The 18,566-nt window shown below is 39.9% G+C and overlaps 1 protein-coding gene across 3 annotated transcripts in view; it reads left to right on the top strand.

The window, feature by feature from the left end:
- Nucleotides 1-15,725, top strand: part of LOC129779979 (protein bunched, class 2/F/G isoform) — a 381,770-nt gene extending 366,045 nt beyond the window's left edge. For all 3 annotated transcript variants that reach the window (XM_055787799.1, XM_055787800.1, XM_055787801.1), the window contains one exon: nucleotides 13,157-15,725. In XM_055787799.1, coding sequence (XP_055643774.1) covers nucleotides 13,157-13,450 — 294 coding nt within the window. In that variant the 3' untranslated portion in view covers nucleotides 13,451-15,725. The remainder of the gene's footprint in view (nucleotides 1-13,156) is intronic.
- Nucleotides 15,726-18,566: the final 2,841 nt, after the last annotated feature.

Genomic DNA, 18,566 nt, shown 5'->3' with positions numbered 1-18,566 from the left:
AATTCGGTTGATAGTAATTCAAAGAATATGATAAAATTTACTTATGAAGTTATATGTATCGTAGAAGAAACACTTTCTGCCATTCTGAACCAAGGCGCATTGATGGTCTCAGTGCATTAAGCTCCTTACTGAATTCCTCTCACTTTTCCTTAACCGGGATTCTATTTGAACTGCCGCCATAAATAACTCGAGCAATGTTTACATTCGCATTCATTGGTTCAACGAGTCGTTCAAACTGGTGGTCATTTGTCTGTCCATTCATTTTCAGCCACTGAAATATGCGCTGGAAGTATGTTCTGCATTGTAAATTATAACATGATTAATATAAATAATGCTGGATTGAACACTTACCTTGTATAGACTATTCTGGCAGCACCGTAAAACAAATACTGATCAAAACAAACGAACATGTGCTGAAAATTGCATATATTGAAGCGTTTCTGAAATGTTTCCCAAAGGAAAATATCAGGGACGCAAACCAAAACAAAATAAATATCTGAAGATATGCAACAAGTGAACCCAAACAACTCGAAAAGTTCTGACACTTGCATTGATAGCTATCACTCGCTCGGTGTTATCGAATTGCTCGATTTCTATAATAGTAAAATAGAGCTAACGAGCAAAATTCTTATCGCCTCGATTTCTATAATAGGGCCCAACATGTTTCTCTCAACATATAGTTGTAGAACACATGCGAATTGAATTTTTCGAATTTTCCTATTTTCCTTCAGAGTTTTCCGAAAATTTTCAATTGTCATGTTTCGTTGAAATTTGTGCATTATTTTTATGGGAGCCCCTCTCTATTCCAGAGAAGGGAGGGGTGTCATACCATCATAGAAACATTTCTCATACACAATTTCCTCACATCCCAAATTTGGCTCCATTTGCTTTATTAGCTCTCGAGTTATGCTGAAATTTGTGTTTCATTTGTATGGCAGCCTCCCTTAGAGAGGGGAGAGGGGTCTCGAAGTATCATAAGAACCTTCCCCGACCCCAAAAACCCCTACATACCAATTTTCATCTGAATCGGTTCTGTAGTTTCCGAGTCCATAAGAATCAGACAGACAGACAGAAATCCATTTTAATATATAGGGTTGGGGAAAAAGAAATGTCGTATTTCTGATCGAAATTTGACGCTTTATTCAACTTACTTAAAATTATCCAATTTAAGTCAAATATGCGTCGTTTTGTTCGCAAACTTGTTGCCATTTAGAAGGTAACTTCACTATCTCGCCCTTATAAATCCAATCTTCTGCAAATAGTTCAAAACGGTTTTATGGTCCATAACCGGGTCCTGGCCAATCGAGCGAGTGCTCACATGCCGGTCTACTTGGATGATTTCAAAGATTTTATCGGTTTCCACGACGATTGGCCTACCAGTACGGGGTCGAGGTGAAAAAGAAAGGTGGGAAGATTTTTTAAATCTGTGACGTCACAGATTTTGTTTATGTATGTTACTTTTCTTATAATAGCCCACTACATAGGAAAAGTGTTGTTATTAGAAGTAAAAATAAGCAAATGAAATGAACGACCTATTTTTTTCCCTAAATCAATGCTAGCGTTCAAAATCATAAGGTCCCGACATTCTAACAGAAACTGAAATTTCAATATTTTTGAAGTGTTCTAAACTTAATTTCAATTCAATTTTACTTCTCGTTACGTCTTCCAAAAACGTTAACGAACAAAGTCAGAGTCACACAATCTTTTGTTCCTTTGACGAATGAACATTTGACAGAGCATGGGAAAAAGGTTGCAAGTTATTTCATGTAAAATTAACTTGAAAAATAAATTTAATTGACTCCGTATAACTTAGATTGAGACAAAAAGTTTTTCACTTGCGTCTTAGTTTTAGACGACTGAAGTTTTCAGCACCCTAATTGTGAAAAAGTAATTACAATTGCTGACAAAAGTCAAACTTCCATGAAGTTGCTCTTGAATCCATACATAGTAGACATTAGAATACTATTTCTGAAATCAAAGAAAAAATTAAACATTTTAGTTCGTGATATGTTCGGATTTTTCCCATAATGCGAAAAATATGAATTGGAAATTTGTAATTAGCTTTTGTATATCCTCTTTCAACGTTATTCGATGACACATTCAATTTTGTACCATTTGAGTAACTGACTGGTATGCCTGGTATGTGAACTTCCTATCTTCCTGGCTACTAACACAATCAAAATTTAACACAACCAAAACCCGTGAATCTTCCCACCTTCTATTCTTCATCTCGGTACGGGGTGTTTCTTCGACAGCCACTACACCAGAACGAAATCGACCAAACCAACGCTGTGCTGTGCGAATCGTTACAGTATCGGGTCCATAAACTACACGAAAGGTCAATCACAACACTGTCAAAACGACACTTGTAGCACAGATTGTCGTCTTAAAATAACCGTATAGTACGACCCGATGCGATGAGTACAACACAAGATATATTTAAGTGTTACCATATATTGACAATATACGACATTTCTTTTTCCCCAACCCAATATATAGATTAGAATTGTCATTTGTTCCAAAAAGTCAATGTTCAAAAAAATATCAGTATTTCAGTAAACATCTGAAACAAAGAATCGAACAAATTCCGAATCAGTGAAGATGCCGAAATCGCATGAACCTCGGACAAGTGAAAAACATATTTTTTGACAAAATGGCGTCCGTTTGTAAAAAAAGCCGTTAAAACATTTCCTTTTACGTTTCCCGTTTTTTAATGCAAATGATGGGATTTTCAAAAAGTCCTTTCTAGGGAATATTCTTAAATGCCTTAACTTCAGATATAAGATGCATTTTTTTATTTTTTTTTTTCAAATTTCTAGACTAGAATACTGCCTTAAATTCGCTTGTTTATCACTTTAAATCTGATTGAAGTATGAGATGAAATTTGAGAATTAACTGTTTGATAGCGGCATCAAGCCTCGTAAAAAAAGCCGATGGTTGCGTTGCTTTTTTGAGGCAGCTGAAGATGGTTTGTTCGTTCCCTCGCGAGACCGATAAACAATATTGTGTGTGTAGAACAACTAACAGGAAATAGAAACCATTAGATGTCGAGCATACGACATCGGCTGAAATTATTGAAGAAAGTTTTTATAGATTGATATTCTATTACAACTCCGTATGCTGCCAGAAAGATGGTAAAATGATGTTGTCAGCAAGGGGTAAAACTAAAAAAAACCGTTGATTTTGATTTGTACAATCAACCCTTTCACTACGGCAGTGTGCTCTGTCGGAGTGCTATCGCTGAACGGAGCACTGCGCCGAAAAGTATTGCGCTGGTGTGATCGATGCGCATTATCACCCTGATGTCGTCTATAGGCGGCGCTCGTACACACAAGTCATCGCGCGGATGTCGCCAAAGACGACGCTCGTAGCGAAAAGGTTTATAGTACACCCAAAGTTATTTTTTAGCACAAGTTATGGCATCCCGATTTATTACATTAAATGAGCTGAAAAATAACAGAAAATGTCCTACTCCCCAATACATGTATATCATTTAAATAATATATATGCTAGAGCCAATATGAGCAAGCGAAACAGGAGACACATTTAAATTCGAGCATATGGAAGCTTTTCGTTTAGTGTCAAATACACGGCCCAGACAGAGAAAGGTATATTCTCGTTCATGTTCTTCTTTATCCTCTTAGAAAACATTTTCCAACTTCATTTTATGGTGAGGTGTAATATTATCACGCTTCAATATACAGCACTGGCAGCTACATGGATAGCGTGGTCGTGTGAAATAACTTTGCATTACAGCCGGTCTTGGTTCGATCCCCATCACCATTTTATCATTTTATCATTTTTTTAAGCTTTTAAAACAGCATTTGACTCTCCAGCACACGAAATGGCATCATTTCTGCCAAAGATGAAATGTTTTCTGCCAACGCTAGTTTGGACGTACGATTATTACGATGTACCTAATGCATCTACTAGAATTATTCTTTTTGAATTGAACTTTTTTTTCCTCAGTCGACATGAAAAGACACAATAAAACAATAAAAAGAACGTTGAAATATTAAGTTATATGTCCTCGATCAAGATTTAACATTATTGTGGAGTGATTTCCTCCAACGTGCTCAAAACGATTTATTGCGGTACTACATTGATTTAAATTGCACGCTTATACGTCACAAGCCGCATCTACTTGTTATGCCTCTAGAATGTCTATCGTGATAAAACCGATGCATCGAATTTTGAGTTAACTTGACTGTCGTGTATATATCTCTTTACAAGACAAGTAGTACTTAACATCTAATCAATTCACAAAATTATACGATCTCTTGTTTCATATATATGTTCACTGGGTAGTACTAAAAATATGTATATATTAACACTATAGAAACAGATCGACCACGTGGTGCAAAAATAGAAATTAGGCGTCGCCGCCGCACCTAGCCGCAACCGCCGTCATCAGCGTCTTTTATCAACACGTCGATGCCATAATGGCGTGCCAACGCTGCTGTTCATAGCGCGCTTCCCCCCTATACCCCATATATCCACTCACCAACGAGACGCGCTTCTGTTAATTGATCCCAATTGATTTTATACACAAATCGAGCCGCGATGCTGATGTGTTGTCCACCACTCGAATGATGTGATCTGCTGAGGAAAGCGTATATTTCTATCGGCGTTGGAGGTTGGCACAGCTCTAAAAATAACCCGCAGGCAGAGGCGTGAACGAAAAGTTTGGTTCGAGTGGTGCCAGTCTCGGACATATTATTTTCACTATTCGGGACGCTTTGGTGAGACATGACCAGCAGCATTTCTTTCACTCGCAAACTAGCACACATCGCCGCCGTGCGTCTATTTCTGCCGGAAAGCTAGAAATCTGACGGGCTGGATTTTGTAATTCCCTAACATCATACACTCGTGTCAGATTCCATTAGCGCAAGGTTTTTTTTCACGGCGTCCCGTCCTTCAACACGTGATCCAGAGAGCAGCGATCTAGTTCTGAGTACTTGTTTGTTTCTTCAACTTGATCTACATCGAACTTTACCTCTCGTGGTGGGGCCACCTGTTAGAGAATGCGGCAATAAATTCCACTGAGATAACGGGGACCGTCAGCTGATCGGCGCCATGAATCGACCAAACGGCTCTATTTCTAAAGGGTGTGTCACATCAAATTGCATCACGGAAAAAACGCTGTAGAAATTCGCCCAGTAGACCGATCCTTTTGAAAATTTTAGACAGTAAAATAAAAACTATTAAACAACTTTTGGCATTTTCTTTTAATTCATACTTCGAGCCCAAGCCCGTATGCTCGCACCTTCCTTTTTACCCCGTCCATAAGGTTCTGTACAACGTCAGGTTGTAGTTTTTTTTGAACAGAAATCCATTTTCTTTTGAAGTCCGCCTCCGATTTGACAACTTTTGGGTTCTTCCGGAGGGCCTGCTTCATAATCGCCCAATATTTCTCTATTGGGCGAAGCTCCGGCGCGTTGGGCGGGTTCATTTCCTTTGGCACGCTCCAACACATCCTTTGAATAGTGGCACGAAGCGAGATCCGGCCAGAAGATGGTCGGGCCCTCGTGCTGCTTCAATAGTGATAGTAAGCGCTTCTGTAGGCACTCCTTAAGGTAAACCTGCCCGTTTACCGTGCCGGTCATCACGAAGGGGGCGCTCCGCTTTCCGCAAGAGCAGATCGCTTGCCACACCATGTACTTTTTGGCAAACTTGGATAGTTTCTGCTTGCGAATCTCCTCCGGAACGCTGAATTTGTCCTCTGCGGAGAAGAACAACAGGCCCGGCAGCTGACGAAAGTCCGCTTTGACGTAGGTTTCGTCGTCCATTACCAGGCAATGCGGCTTCGTCAGCATTTCGGTGTACAGCTTCCGGGCTCGCGTCTTCCCCACCATGTTTTGCCTTTCGTCACGGTTAGGAGCCTTCTGAACCTTTTATGTACGCAGGCCCTCCCGCTGCTTGGTCCGCTGGACGAATGAACTTGACAAATTCAGCTTATTGGCGACATCTCGGACCGAACTTCTCGGATCACGTCTAAACTGCTTAACTACGCGCTTGTGATCTTTTTCACTGACGGAGCATCCATTTTTGCCGTTCTTCACCTTCCGGTCGATGGTTAGGTTTTCGAAGTATCGTTTTAGTACTCTGCTGACCGTGGATTGGACGATTCCCAGCATCTTACCGATGTCCCGATGTGACAACTCCGGATTCTCGAAATGAGTGCACAGGATTAATTCACGACGCTCTTTTTCGTTCGACGACATTTTTCCAAATTTACGAAAAATTGACAGTGAAGCATAGCCAACGTGATCTATACACTCTTATCTGATTATAAGCGAAAGCTGAAGATATAATTCCTAAAAATTAAATTTCTACAGCGTTTTTTCCGTGATGCAATTTGATGTGACACACCCTTTAGATATATCATTTTCATCGAAATGTTTACTTCACCGAATGGTGTCGCCAAGGAATGTTCTAGATGTGTATACGGCCAGCTTGAAACTAAATATAAAGCAACTCCCCCCATAGGGGGAGAGAATATTGCCAAATTTGAATGCAAACTTTGTACGCTTATATAAATATTCTACGACAATGTGTCATGAGAACAACACGGGTAGGTAGCGCCTTGGCAATAGCCCGGGTTGAACTTTGATCGCCACACTCTGAATAAGCAGTGTCCCGTTTCGCTGACCTGTCGACAAAGCGCGCGCGGACTTGGTGATTGATAGCGTGGTAACGTAACACAACGTCGACAAAACGCCAGCCGTGTCAGAAACGCAGCACAGTCACAGTTGTTACCTACCATGACGCGGTGATCTAATGCCCAACCAATTAATCATACACAAACTGCCCTATAACTAACCTATCCGCACGAGCGTTCTCACACGTCATATTAATCGCCTACGGCTCAAGACCTGGTACAGCAGATGTAACCAACGACAAAAACGTGCATCGCAAAAGTGCACAAAAACGCGGAAACGAGATCTCGCCGCCGAAAACGGAGCATCTTCCCCACCTCGCGACCAACATTAGCTCTGAAATTTATGTGTACCGTCGGGACTAACGATGAGATGATGAGTAAATTGAGAAGAGGATCTTCTGGGAATCAGTGGTGGCGACCATCGCATCGCCGTCGCGGCCGCCGCCGCCGCCATTGCTTTGAGTAATCAAAACAAAGCAATCGTTTTTAGCTCCCGAGTGGCAGATTTTTCGATTGGTTTGTCAATGACGGAGTTATATTTAGCGCGCCAGAATCGCTCCAACTTGATGCTGCGGGTGGTAAGTGACCCACGGAACTCGTGCTGCTACTACTGCGCTAAGTGTAGAAAATTGGACGAATGTGTTTTTTATTGTAGCGTAATATTTTTTTTGACACGTGGGGAACATCTTTGCGTGGTTTAAGGTGAAGGTGGAAGCTAGCCACAAATGGCTGCCACAATGGCGCTCATTTCTTTCATCTCCCTCCCTCACCTCTCGCCCGAAAATCAATAATTTTGCGAAACAGTGTGAAGAAAATGATCGTTTTCGCACACTTCCCATCAAGTAATATCAACCAAACTCTAATCGATTACTCACAAGATATTAAATTTTCATCTGCTTTCGCACCGTATAGTGAAGAACGTCGGAAAACTCGAGCAAGTGCTCTGAAAGTTAAATTTTCGTTTTTCAATCTTCTGCAATGGTTTTGTTTGTATTGGTGGAAGCATCGTTGTTTTTTCGACACTGATGCCAAACAACATCATCGAAACAGCTATAAAAACCACTCAATAAAATGTTATTCCGGAGTCATAGCGTCCCATGTCATGAAAATCAATAGAACAAAATTGTGTTGATATCAATACAATTATTATTTTTACGTTTAATGGGTCTATAATGTAAGTTTTAGCAACTGTAACATTGGGTAAGAAAATTGTATTGCAGACCTCGGAACACTGCCACGGCTGCCTATGCTTTCACAAACAGTAAACGGAAAAGTATTAAATTCAATCTAAATGCCTCGGCCAACGAAGAGAAGGGTTAAGGCTTTCCAACGTGAATATGTGAAAACAATACGATCAAGGAAGGAAAATATTAAGGAATTATCAACATCGAGTTACTATGCGGAAGAACTTGTTAATACCAAAAGTGCCCCAATTCGCATGTGTTATAAATTTGCTCATGTTACGCTCGCGTATAATCAGAATCATATGCAAATGCACCTTCTATATATATTTATATTTGCAATTGTTCATCGGAACATATCGTTCATACATTTTACTTTAGTATTGAATTGTTATTTGTTTTTTTTTTCAAATGTATTCAAAGACTCGTGTCAATGAAGCGCCACACAGTCTGATAAGTGAATTGATCTATTTACGTGTGCTTTGCTCTTCTCTCACAAACACTATTACCCCATTTTTACACGAGGGTTTACCTATACTACTACAATGGCTAGCTTCCACCTTCACCTTAATATTTCTACTATATGAGATGTTAGTCAGAAACTAATCCCCAAAGGCGTCTTTCACACGAAAAATCATGAGCATCTTTTGGGTGGTCAACGATATATTGTAATACTAGTGAAAGCAGAGATAATTCTATCTACAGATATTGTAGGGTGAATAGAAGTCGGAAAACTCCGCCTTGAAATGTTTCCCCAATCCGTTAGTTTTAGGATAAACACTGTTGATTGAATGAGATGAGATTCTAGAATGAACACCGCCAACTAATGAACTCTTGAACTTGAATCCTTCAGTCACTACTTTGACATCCTTGCTTTCGTTGGCCCCTTTTCCAACCCACTGCTGGGATTGTTCAAGGGTCACGGAGTCATACTCAAATTGGCACACCTCGTAGCTTCCGGCAATGACGGTCAACACATACCGGTAACCTTCCGGTGGCGGTAGAGGTTCACCCAAGACGATCTGGAGGTTCGAATGTACCAAACGGTGAAATCGTGTGGCGATTGAACTTCACCTGTTGGTAGTGTTGTGTCACCTGTGTTGCGGGAAGTGTTGATTCCTTTTTTCATTCGGAGCAAACGGATTCTGAAAAATTCCAAAAAGTTTACAGTGATGCTAAACGTCACTTCAAATCGGGTGTTTTCGATATTGACAACCATCCGCCTCAAGGAAACCCAAAAATCTTCGAAGATGCTGAATCGGAGGCATAGTTCGAGGAGAATTCGGACTTTCAACATTAGAAGGTACCCACCCAAACAATTACAAGGAACAGGAATTCTTTATGATTTGAAACCAAGAGACGTTGAGCGTCATATTTTAGAACGGAACGGTTTTCGTCATCGCAACATGACGGAAGATGAAAAATAGATTCTTTAAAACAACCCAAAGAAAAGAAAACCATGGAGGTTGCTCAGCCATGCTTCTAAGTTCTCAGCTAGGCTAAATTTTTACACTGCGAAGGGTATCATGTCGGTGTTATATATCATGGTCTGTTGAAACCGAGTTGAAACCATTACTGGGAAGCAGTTTTGAATCCATTTGATGCGGTTGGACCGACTATTAGGCGAAATACGGCCACAATAGGCACGAAAAAGTGATTCTATAGCATGACAACGCTAGGCTTCATATTACACCATTTGGAAGTATTTCTCCGATGTTGCGAGAACTGATTTTTACTCGTTCAGTTCTATGGCCAAACTATGGGCAGATTGGGGCAATTCCGCCCATATGAAGACACAAAAAACGGTTTGATTCGTGCATCAAAAGCATCAAAAGAAGAAGACTTTTACCGTACCGTAGCTCTGCAGGAAAGGTGGAAAAAATTGTAACTAGATGGGCAATATTTTGATTGATTCATTTGTAACCATTTTTGTCACAACAATGAGCTTGAGCTTAAGCTTGGATCGACTGTACACTTCGTAGTTGCTCTCCGTGATTGACCTGAACCAGCGAAATGCACAAAAAAACACACTAAATGATGCGTGGGTGGAGCAAATCATTCTCATTGTTTCGGTGATTTGAGCTTTAAATAGTCAATAAAACGCCGGCCACTTCCTTACAGTCACCAGGAGAAGGGAAGGAATGTTAGTATGATATTCGCAGTCAGAAGAGTCGTTTCCATAGCGCGATTCCCTTGCGATTATCATGGAAGAAAAAAATGGCTGGTGGGAATGAGTAAGAAGGATCAGGATTCACTGTGGTCAGTGATGTGATTAGGGGTTTATCCATTTATTTTTTGGCATAATAAACATGGATTACAGCTATTACACCATCCTCCTTAAGGGGTTCGGACCCTCTGCTGTTTTTTTTTAAAAGTATCAAGTTCTTTTTCGGACATGTTACTATAGAGATCCGTGATTCGCAGGCGAAGTTGTAACCATTCTGGTTACAATAATTGTATTTTCTTAATAGATGCACCCGTCTCATTTCCGATGCCACCGGAGGTTCTCTGGTAACGGTGTGGTGCGTGTTGTCATGCTGGATTTTTAGCTGAACTTACTGCTTTATTCCACAGTTCTCGGTATTGCTTATGGAATTCATTAAACGGATATTGACCCATAGTAATAGTAATTATGCCATCATCATATTTACAGTGGATCGAAAGGGGCGTTTTGGAGTCGACAAGGCTTCCGTTCTTCATATCGATGAACAGTTCGAAGTCGGCTTCGGTGTTTTTTTTTGTATCCCATTTGTTTTATTTATTTAGGCTCAATAACATTTTAGATGCAACAGAGCCGGAATTCAATCGTGTACACGTTACATGTTTTATCGCATCTATAAATTGTACATTACACAATAGCCAGTTAGGCGTAAGAGTATGTCTTCTTTTCTTCCATTGTTCAGTTAGACCATTGGACAGTGGAGACAGTTGTTATGATCATTGTTCTGTTATTAATAGCCATCGGAAACCAAGAAATTCCACGTGAACCATCTCCTGAGCTCAAGGTCAGCTGTAATGTACTTTTCCGAAAGAGTTACCGTTCCAGCTTGGCTCCATATGAGAGCGCAAAGGGAGCAATAAACTTCTGTTTGGCGGACTTTTATTTTTCGTCCCGAGGCAGACTTGGGCATGGCCCTCTCATGGTCACCCTCATTGACAAATGGCCACTCAATAATGAATCCCCTGCATTTCACGTTGCACCTTGTTCACGCTGGCCTCGCTTCGCTATGCTTTTTCCATGCTTAAAAATATATCTTCTCGTTCATGCACACACCTTTCGCTTCACGTTCATTATCTCGTTCTTCACACTGAAGCAATGTTTTGAATTGTCATTTTCAGAACGAATTGATACATTTTTTTATTCGAGCTACGAATTCCTTACTATGTTCGGAACGTATTCACTGAAACAAATGTAAACGGTGGGATCAAAGGTTATGCAGAAGGCCATCCGCCTGCGCCCGCCTGATCCGCCTGCGCCCGTGATGCAGTGGTAAGCGTGGCTTCGATGCCCTCCTATGCCACTATTTTTTGGAAGACGGTTCGGGACAATCCATTTTGGTGATGAAATGGATGAAACTACCAATTGAATATCTGCGAGCCTCCTCTCGCATTTGAAATTGAACACTTTGACTGTGATAATGATTATAATTCTTTCGAACAGTTGCAATTGTTAATAAGAGCTTCTACTTTCTAAATTGAAAGGAAACGATAGCAGAAATAAAACCAAAAAATCGATTTCAGTTCAATTCAGTCAAAAGTGGTAGTTTTGTTCTTTATCTCAAATTATTAGACCCGTTTTTTAATTTATTTATTTTTTTGTTAGGGTGATCATTTCCATTTTAAGGTGGTCCGAAAAATCAATTTTTTCGCATTTTTGCCAGAAATTACTTTTTAAAAAAATTCATAACTTTCGAATCGCTGGACCAATTCAGATGTTCGACATATTAAATTAAGGCCAATTAACCATCAATTTAAACCATATACAGATTATGGGATTGTAGTGCATATCAAAATAGAATATCAAACAAGTCTTAGAAAATTTCCCATTCGATTGGTATGCAAATCGTTAAAATCCGTTCGCAGCGAAAATAGTTATTAACGTTAACTTTATTTCATTAAAACGTGACTTGTTTTCTGATTTGGTACCCTTAATGTAAGACGTAGTCCTACGTCAAACAATCTCTTGGCTAGATTTCCAAAACTCTGAAAAATTGATACCACAGTTGCAGTTCCAAGAGCGCCCTGAATCTCGGTGATAACCATTCCAAAGAGAGAGAGAGAGAGAGAGAGAGAGAGAGTATAAAAAAAGAGGAAAAGAGAAAGAAAGAATAAGAGAGAGATATAGAGAGGAAGAGATATAAAAAGGGAGAAAAAAGAGGAATATATATAGAAAGAGAGAAAAACAGAGGAAAAGATATAGAAAGAGAGAAAGAAAAAGAGAGAGAGGGAAAAAAGAGTGGAAGAGAGATAGAGTAAAAAAAAGAGAAAGAGAAAAGAAAGAGAGAGAGAGAGAGAGAGAGAAAAAAAAGAGAGAAAGAGAGAGAGAGAGAGAGAGAGAGAAAAAGGGAGAAAGAGAAAGAGAGAGAGGAAAAAAGAAAGAAAGAGAGAGAAAAAAAAGAAAGAGAGAGAGAGAGAAAAAGAGAGAGAGAGAGAGAAAAAAAAAGAAAGAGAGAGAGAAGGAGGGAGTGAGGGAAAGAGAGAGATCCTCGCCGCTACCGCTAGCTGGATGACTGCCGAATCTTAATTTCTGTTAATTCCTAGCCCATCGTGAAATCGAAGATAGGAATCATACCATGTAAGCTAACGCCCGAATTACATGCAATAATGTTACTTGTTGCATCGAGGGAGTACGTAAAAACGGAAACTTAATCTATTTCATTGTGTAATGATAACTTGTTCTACTATTTCCATTATATATGGCTTAGGCAAGCAAATTGTCGGTGACATATCCTAATAATTCGCGCATTTGAGATCAAAATTCATCCATTACATTAAGAAGATATTAATCTATAACTTGTCAATCCGAAACATTGTAATGGACATCTATATTTTAACGTTAGACGTAGTCCTACGTCAAAAATGATTTATTTGTAACTAACTAACGCGATAAAGATTTCAAGTAACCGTGAGATCATGTCGGAATACTAATTATGGTAATCCGTAGTAGTCGTTATCGGAAAAGCTGTTTTTTCCAGTAAATGCAACAATTTATAATTAGTTTTTTCATACAAACAATCTAATCCCCATAAATGTTTCAGTTGCTTGATTTCTATTCATGTCTAATCACCAACTTCCATCTTTTCCCTCATTCCAGGATCTTGTGAAATCCCACTTGATGTTCGCCGTCCGCGAGGAGGTTGAAGTGCTGAAAGAGAAAATCTCCGAACTGATGGATCGCATCAACCAGCTCGAGTACGAGAACAACATCCTGAAGGCGAACGCATCCCAGGAAACGCTCTCCCAGCTCACGCCAAGCGCCGGTGGCGGCGGCGGCGGTGGTAACAACACTTCGGCCACGGCGGTAGCGGCGGCTGCTTCCGCGCCAACCCTCGCGGCAAAGGTTCCTCCCCCCTCAGCAAATCCGAACTCGAACGGTTCCGTTTCCTAGATATTCCAGACGCTCTACTACCCGCTACTAGCTGCTTACTATGATAGTACTAGGAAAGGTTATAACTATTTCTAGCTGCGGGACAACAGGCTGCTGCTGCGGGTCACTAGGGGTGATGCTGGAGATGGTCTGAATCGGTCCGCGAGACCCTTTCACAGTCCTTAACGATCAGCGATGATGACGACGGCATCACGCCGCGCCCCCTCCCCGTTGTCCCATACACAACGTGATGACGCACTCCGATAAACAAAAAAAAAACAATGCGCATGCAAGAGAACACTGAACAAACTAGCAAACCAATAAGTGGAAATTAACAGTATAGCAACAAGAAAACAAAAACACATACACACAAGGCAAATAAGAACTATTTCCTAGAATTTACTAGTTTGAGGTAAGAAGCTTCTTTCATTCTCAACAAAATTCCTAATAAACTAGAAATTTTATAGTGACAGATGAGAAATTGATACAGTGTTAGATACGCCAAAAAAGATAACCACAGCATAATTGCACGTTACAGTTTAATTGCTAACATTTTTCCAAATTAGGGAAAAACAGGGAACACGTGAAAAGTGCACCTGAACTAGGCAGAGAGAGAGAGGGAGAATACCAGAGAAGAAGCGCAGGGTTGAATCAGGGGCAGAGAGGAAACAATTTGATCGAATGTAGCACAAAAATCCATCAAAGAAAATATACGATATCTCGAATTGTATTCAAAAGCTCCGACAACCGAGATCGAGCATCCGGATCATTGTTTCCTCCCTCTGAAGCTAGATAGAGATAAAGTGTAGGTGCCAAACATCACTAAAGTATTTATCATGCAATATCCAACCGAATCAATGGCTTATCTCATCTTCCGAACCTAAATTCGATTCAACCTCTACCGGAAAAAAACTAAAGTGAAGTGAACAAACATTTTCGTAGTACCATAGTGTCAAGCGCGGCCGGTTCGGAAGTTAGGAGGAAACACCTGTTATGATTTGAGAAACCAAATTTTTAGCTACACCACACCGCCCCTCAGATCAGTTGACATACATTATTCATTATCCGCAATAAAGAAAATGCTCACAGATCGAACGTAACGTTGTTCTCATCATCTTTTGGTCCACGACGCACTCACAGGACTCAGCAAGGGATGGAAAGGTGGTTCAACTTCTGATTTGACCTCGGCAAAAGGCAACACAAAATCAATTTTTCCTTCTTAAATATAAAATGTTTAGTTAGAGGAAGATTAAAACCCGAAATGTGATTCTATTGTACATATTAATATCTAAGCAGAGAAGGGTGTAATTGGAATACTGACGGAATGAATTATAGGCGAAGGAACAGAAGTCAGGCTTAAAGTGCGTTGCATAGATAACCTATTTCTTTCACACGCTATTTAGACCAACTTTGTTTTTTTTTATTCCCGGCGCATGCAGTATGATAGTAAAACTGCGGAAAATACGTGATAAGCATGATTATTAATGAATGATCGCGAACAGAATCGAGATGTACATATTTAGTAGTAGAATGAGAGGGACACTTTGAGATGACTGCGGATCGAGTGACCGAGTATGCGAAACTCATGAGAGTAACTAACTAACTAACTAACTAGAGATGCCAACGACGCGAATATGTATAGAAAGGAAAGAAGACGAGAGGGAGGCAACAACGATTTTTCCACGCTCGAGGCTGCGGTCTAGTTCATGATTTTTTAACTCGATGAAGCTTGAACTAGGCATTGATTTCGATTAGCCTTGATAGTGGGGACGGGTAGCCTCAACAAGGATATCAGGGAATGACAGTTGTTTGAGTTTGAACTTGAGAATAGGGCGATGAGTCAGGCATGTTTAATGTCAAAGAAGTCCAGGTTGCGAGGTTGCGATTTTTTTATACCGGAAAAGCATACTGTCGTTGAGAATAGGACATAAGAGAAGGAACTGTTGATAGGCTGTAAGGAAAACCTTGTTTATTTTTTATAGGATCTTTGTTCATTTTCCTAGTTGAAATGCAATTATTTAGTCACTCTATTTATTATTTTGTATATTGGTTGACCAAAAAGAAAACATTGCATGAGAAAGAAAAACATGCAATTGTAGGACCGTTTCTCGGTAAATCAAAAAGAGAAAGAAAATGTGAAAATCGACGATTCAAAAACATTGTGTAGAATATAAAAAATGAATCGATGATACGATAATGATAAAATGAATTGATCGAAAACTACTGTTTAAGTGAGAGATGAGGAGCAGAAAAATGTTAATAATATAGTCACTATGAAATATGAACGCGAAAGGAATGTTTACGATGGATTACGTCTATGGAAAGAAAATGTCCCTAAACTTACAACGAAGAGTTTGAATGTGGGAAATTAGTTGTGGTATCTCAATTACAGACAGCGTAAAAGGCACAGTTGGACAAAATGTGTTGTTTCCTCACAGCATATACTCATAGAGCTATGCTCTGTGCTGTTGGGACAGGTTTGTATTTTTCTTACTTTTTTACAGTAAACCGTTTTTATGTTAGGCATAACTTACGACAAAAAAAAGTGAAGGTTTGGCTCACTGAAAACATGCATTTGAATGATTTTGAACCATATCACGAAAAAAAAACGTATGGCCGGGAATTAAGTGAACTTGTGACAAATCTTAAAATAAAACACTAAAAGCGCTTCCGAGAACTAAGCTTGTTAGTGGCACCAAGTCTTTTTATTAGATACTAGCTGACCCGACGAACTTCGTCCAGCCCAAAATAGATTTTTTTATTTGAATACTTTCAAACATCCACGTTTTCTTACTAAGTGAACGTTAGTGAGTCCAATCACTGAACTCTTCATTGATTGATTACCCTTTGACCCTTTACAATTTCTTTTTACTATAAATTGTCTAGTATTTCTACAAAAATTCGTCCTTATAATATAAAATTATTAACAGACACAATTCCCGTTCAAGATTCTTCAAGCATTTGGAAATAACATGTTTCTCCGTTGCATGGAATTTGATACAGAGAATATTACAAAATAAAGACAGCTCAAATCGGACCATTCCTTCCTCAGGTTTAGGGCACACCAACAAATTTGGCCGCCCATTTTTGTTTATATAGATAGAAGATATAGGAATGCGTTATTCCGTCTGAAAATCTTTTTCCACTTTCGAACAAAAATTAATTTCGTTAACGCCAACATCAGATGGACTAACAACGCTTAGCTAATTGTAGAACATATGGGAAATCAATTTTCCTATTATTCTCTCCGCTATATTGATTTACGGGAAGAGACGAATACAACGAAATATAGATGACTCAAATTGAACCATTCCTTCCTCGGGTTTTGCGCTTACCAACACATTTGGCCTTCCATTTTCATTTATATAGATTATTAGGTTTATCGGTAAGTTTCTTCGGTTTTACAACAGATGGCGTAACTTGACTATTATTCCAGTGAATCAAATTTCCAGACATTCGTTGGAAAGCTACTGTCATTGCGCCTCTTTTTCAGTATATGTCAAAATGTTGAAACATAGTAAACAACATATTTTTTTGCCACTTCGAATATGTGGAATTTCGTACCAACGAGAGTGTTTTTGCGGGGAGCGTTACTTCATTACGTCAATATGAAGAAAAAAGCTGCGGAAAGTCATCGCATTTTGGTGGAAGTTTATATTGCTACCAACTGAGCAAACGGGTCAGACGTGGTTTCCACGGTTTCTTCTTCTTGAATGGCGTTAATGTTCCCTGTGGAACTTTTGCCGTCTCAACGTATGCATTAACTAGCGTCATTTATTAATACTTAGTTGAGATTTCTTAAGCCAAATAACACGCCTTGAATGTATTCCGAGGGGCAAGCTTTAGAATATACGTGACCACAGTGCAAGTCGAAGTAAATTTCTTTGACGAAAAAATCCTCGGCCAGAACGGGAATCGAACCCGAACACCCGGCATGATAATGTGAGACGCTAACCACTCGACCGCGGGTGCACGGTTTACAAGTGGTAATTTTGACTTGGAAGACGCAGAGCGTTCCGGACCGCCAAAAAAGTTTGAAGATGAAGAATTGTAGGCTTTACTCGATCAAGATCCGTCACAAACGCAACAAGAACTTGCAGATACACTTGGAGTAGTTCAGCAAACCATATCCGATCGTTTAAAAGCAATGGGAATGATCCGAAAGATAGGACACTGGGTGCCGTATGAATTGAAGCCACGAGACGTCGAACGCCGTTTTTTAAAGTGCGAACAAATGCTCCAACGGCATAAAAAAAAGGATTTTTTGCATCGAATCGTTACTGGCGATGAAAAGTGGGTCCATTACGACAATCCTAAACGTCGGAAAACGTATGGATACCCCGGCCATGCATCAACATCGACGGCCGCGCGGAATATTCACGGCCAGAAGGTTATGCTGTCTATTTGGTGGGACCAACTGGGTGTGGTGTAATATGAGCTGCTAAAACCGAATGAAACCATAACGGGAGACCTCTACCGACGACAATTGATGTGTTTGAGCCGTGCACTGAAGGAAAAACGCTCACAATACGAGCAAACGATAAAGTTATTTTGCAGCACGACAATGCTCGGCCGCATGGTTCGAAACCGGTCAAAACATACTTGGAACCCTGAAATGGGAGGACCTATCCCACACGCCGTAATCTCCAGACATTGCTCCGTCCGATTACTACCTTTTTCGATCGATGCAACATGGCCTGGTTGACCAGCACTTCTCCAATTTTGATGAAGTCAAAAATTGGATCGATTCGTGGTTAGCCGACAAACCGGTCGATTATTTCCGCAAAGGGATCCGTGAATTACCATAAAGATGGGAAAATGTTGTGACTAGCAATAGGCACTACTTCGAATATTATTGAATCAAAACCATAATAATTAACCAATTTTTGCGCAACGCTGCTCTGCTTGTAAATTTGCAATATCGGAGTTTTACATGGTTGGATACGTTGCTTTGAAGGCATGATGCATATTTCATATCGGCTAGGATTCAAGCGCTGGCAAAATCCGAGTTCGAAACACATGTCTTGCCACAAAAAAAATTAGGCAAAAACAAATCGATATTTCAGCCCAGCAATACCAATCAATGAAATTTTCACATTTAGGACTTCAATTTAGGCTTCAAAACTAGAATGGGTCT

Source organism: Toxorhynchites rutilus, chromosome 3 (genome assembly GCF_029784135.1).
Source record: "Toxorhynchites rutilus septentrionalis strain SRP chromosome 3, ASM2978413v1, whole genome shotgun sequence".
Taxonomy (NCBI): domain Eukaryota; kingdom Metazoa; phylum Arthropoda; class Insecta; order Diptera; family Culicidae; genus Toxorhynchites; species Toxorhynchites rutilus.
Note: the sequence above shows the minus strand (reverse complement) of the source record. Positions and strands in the feature narration are given on the sequence as shown.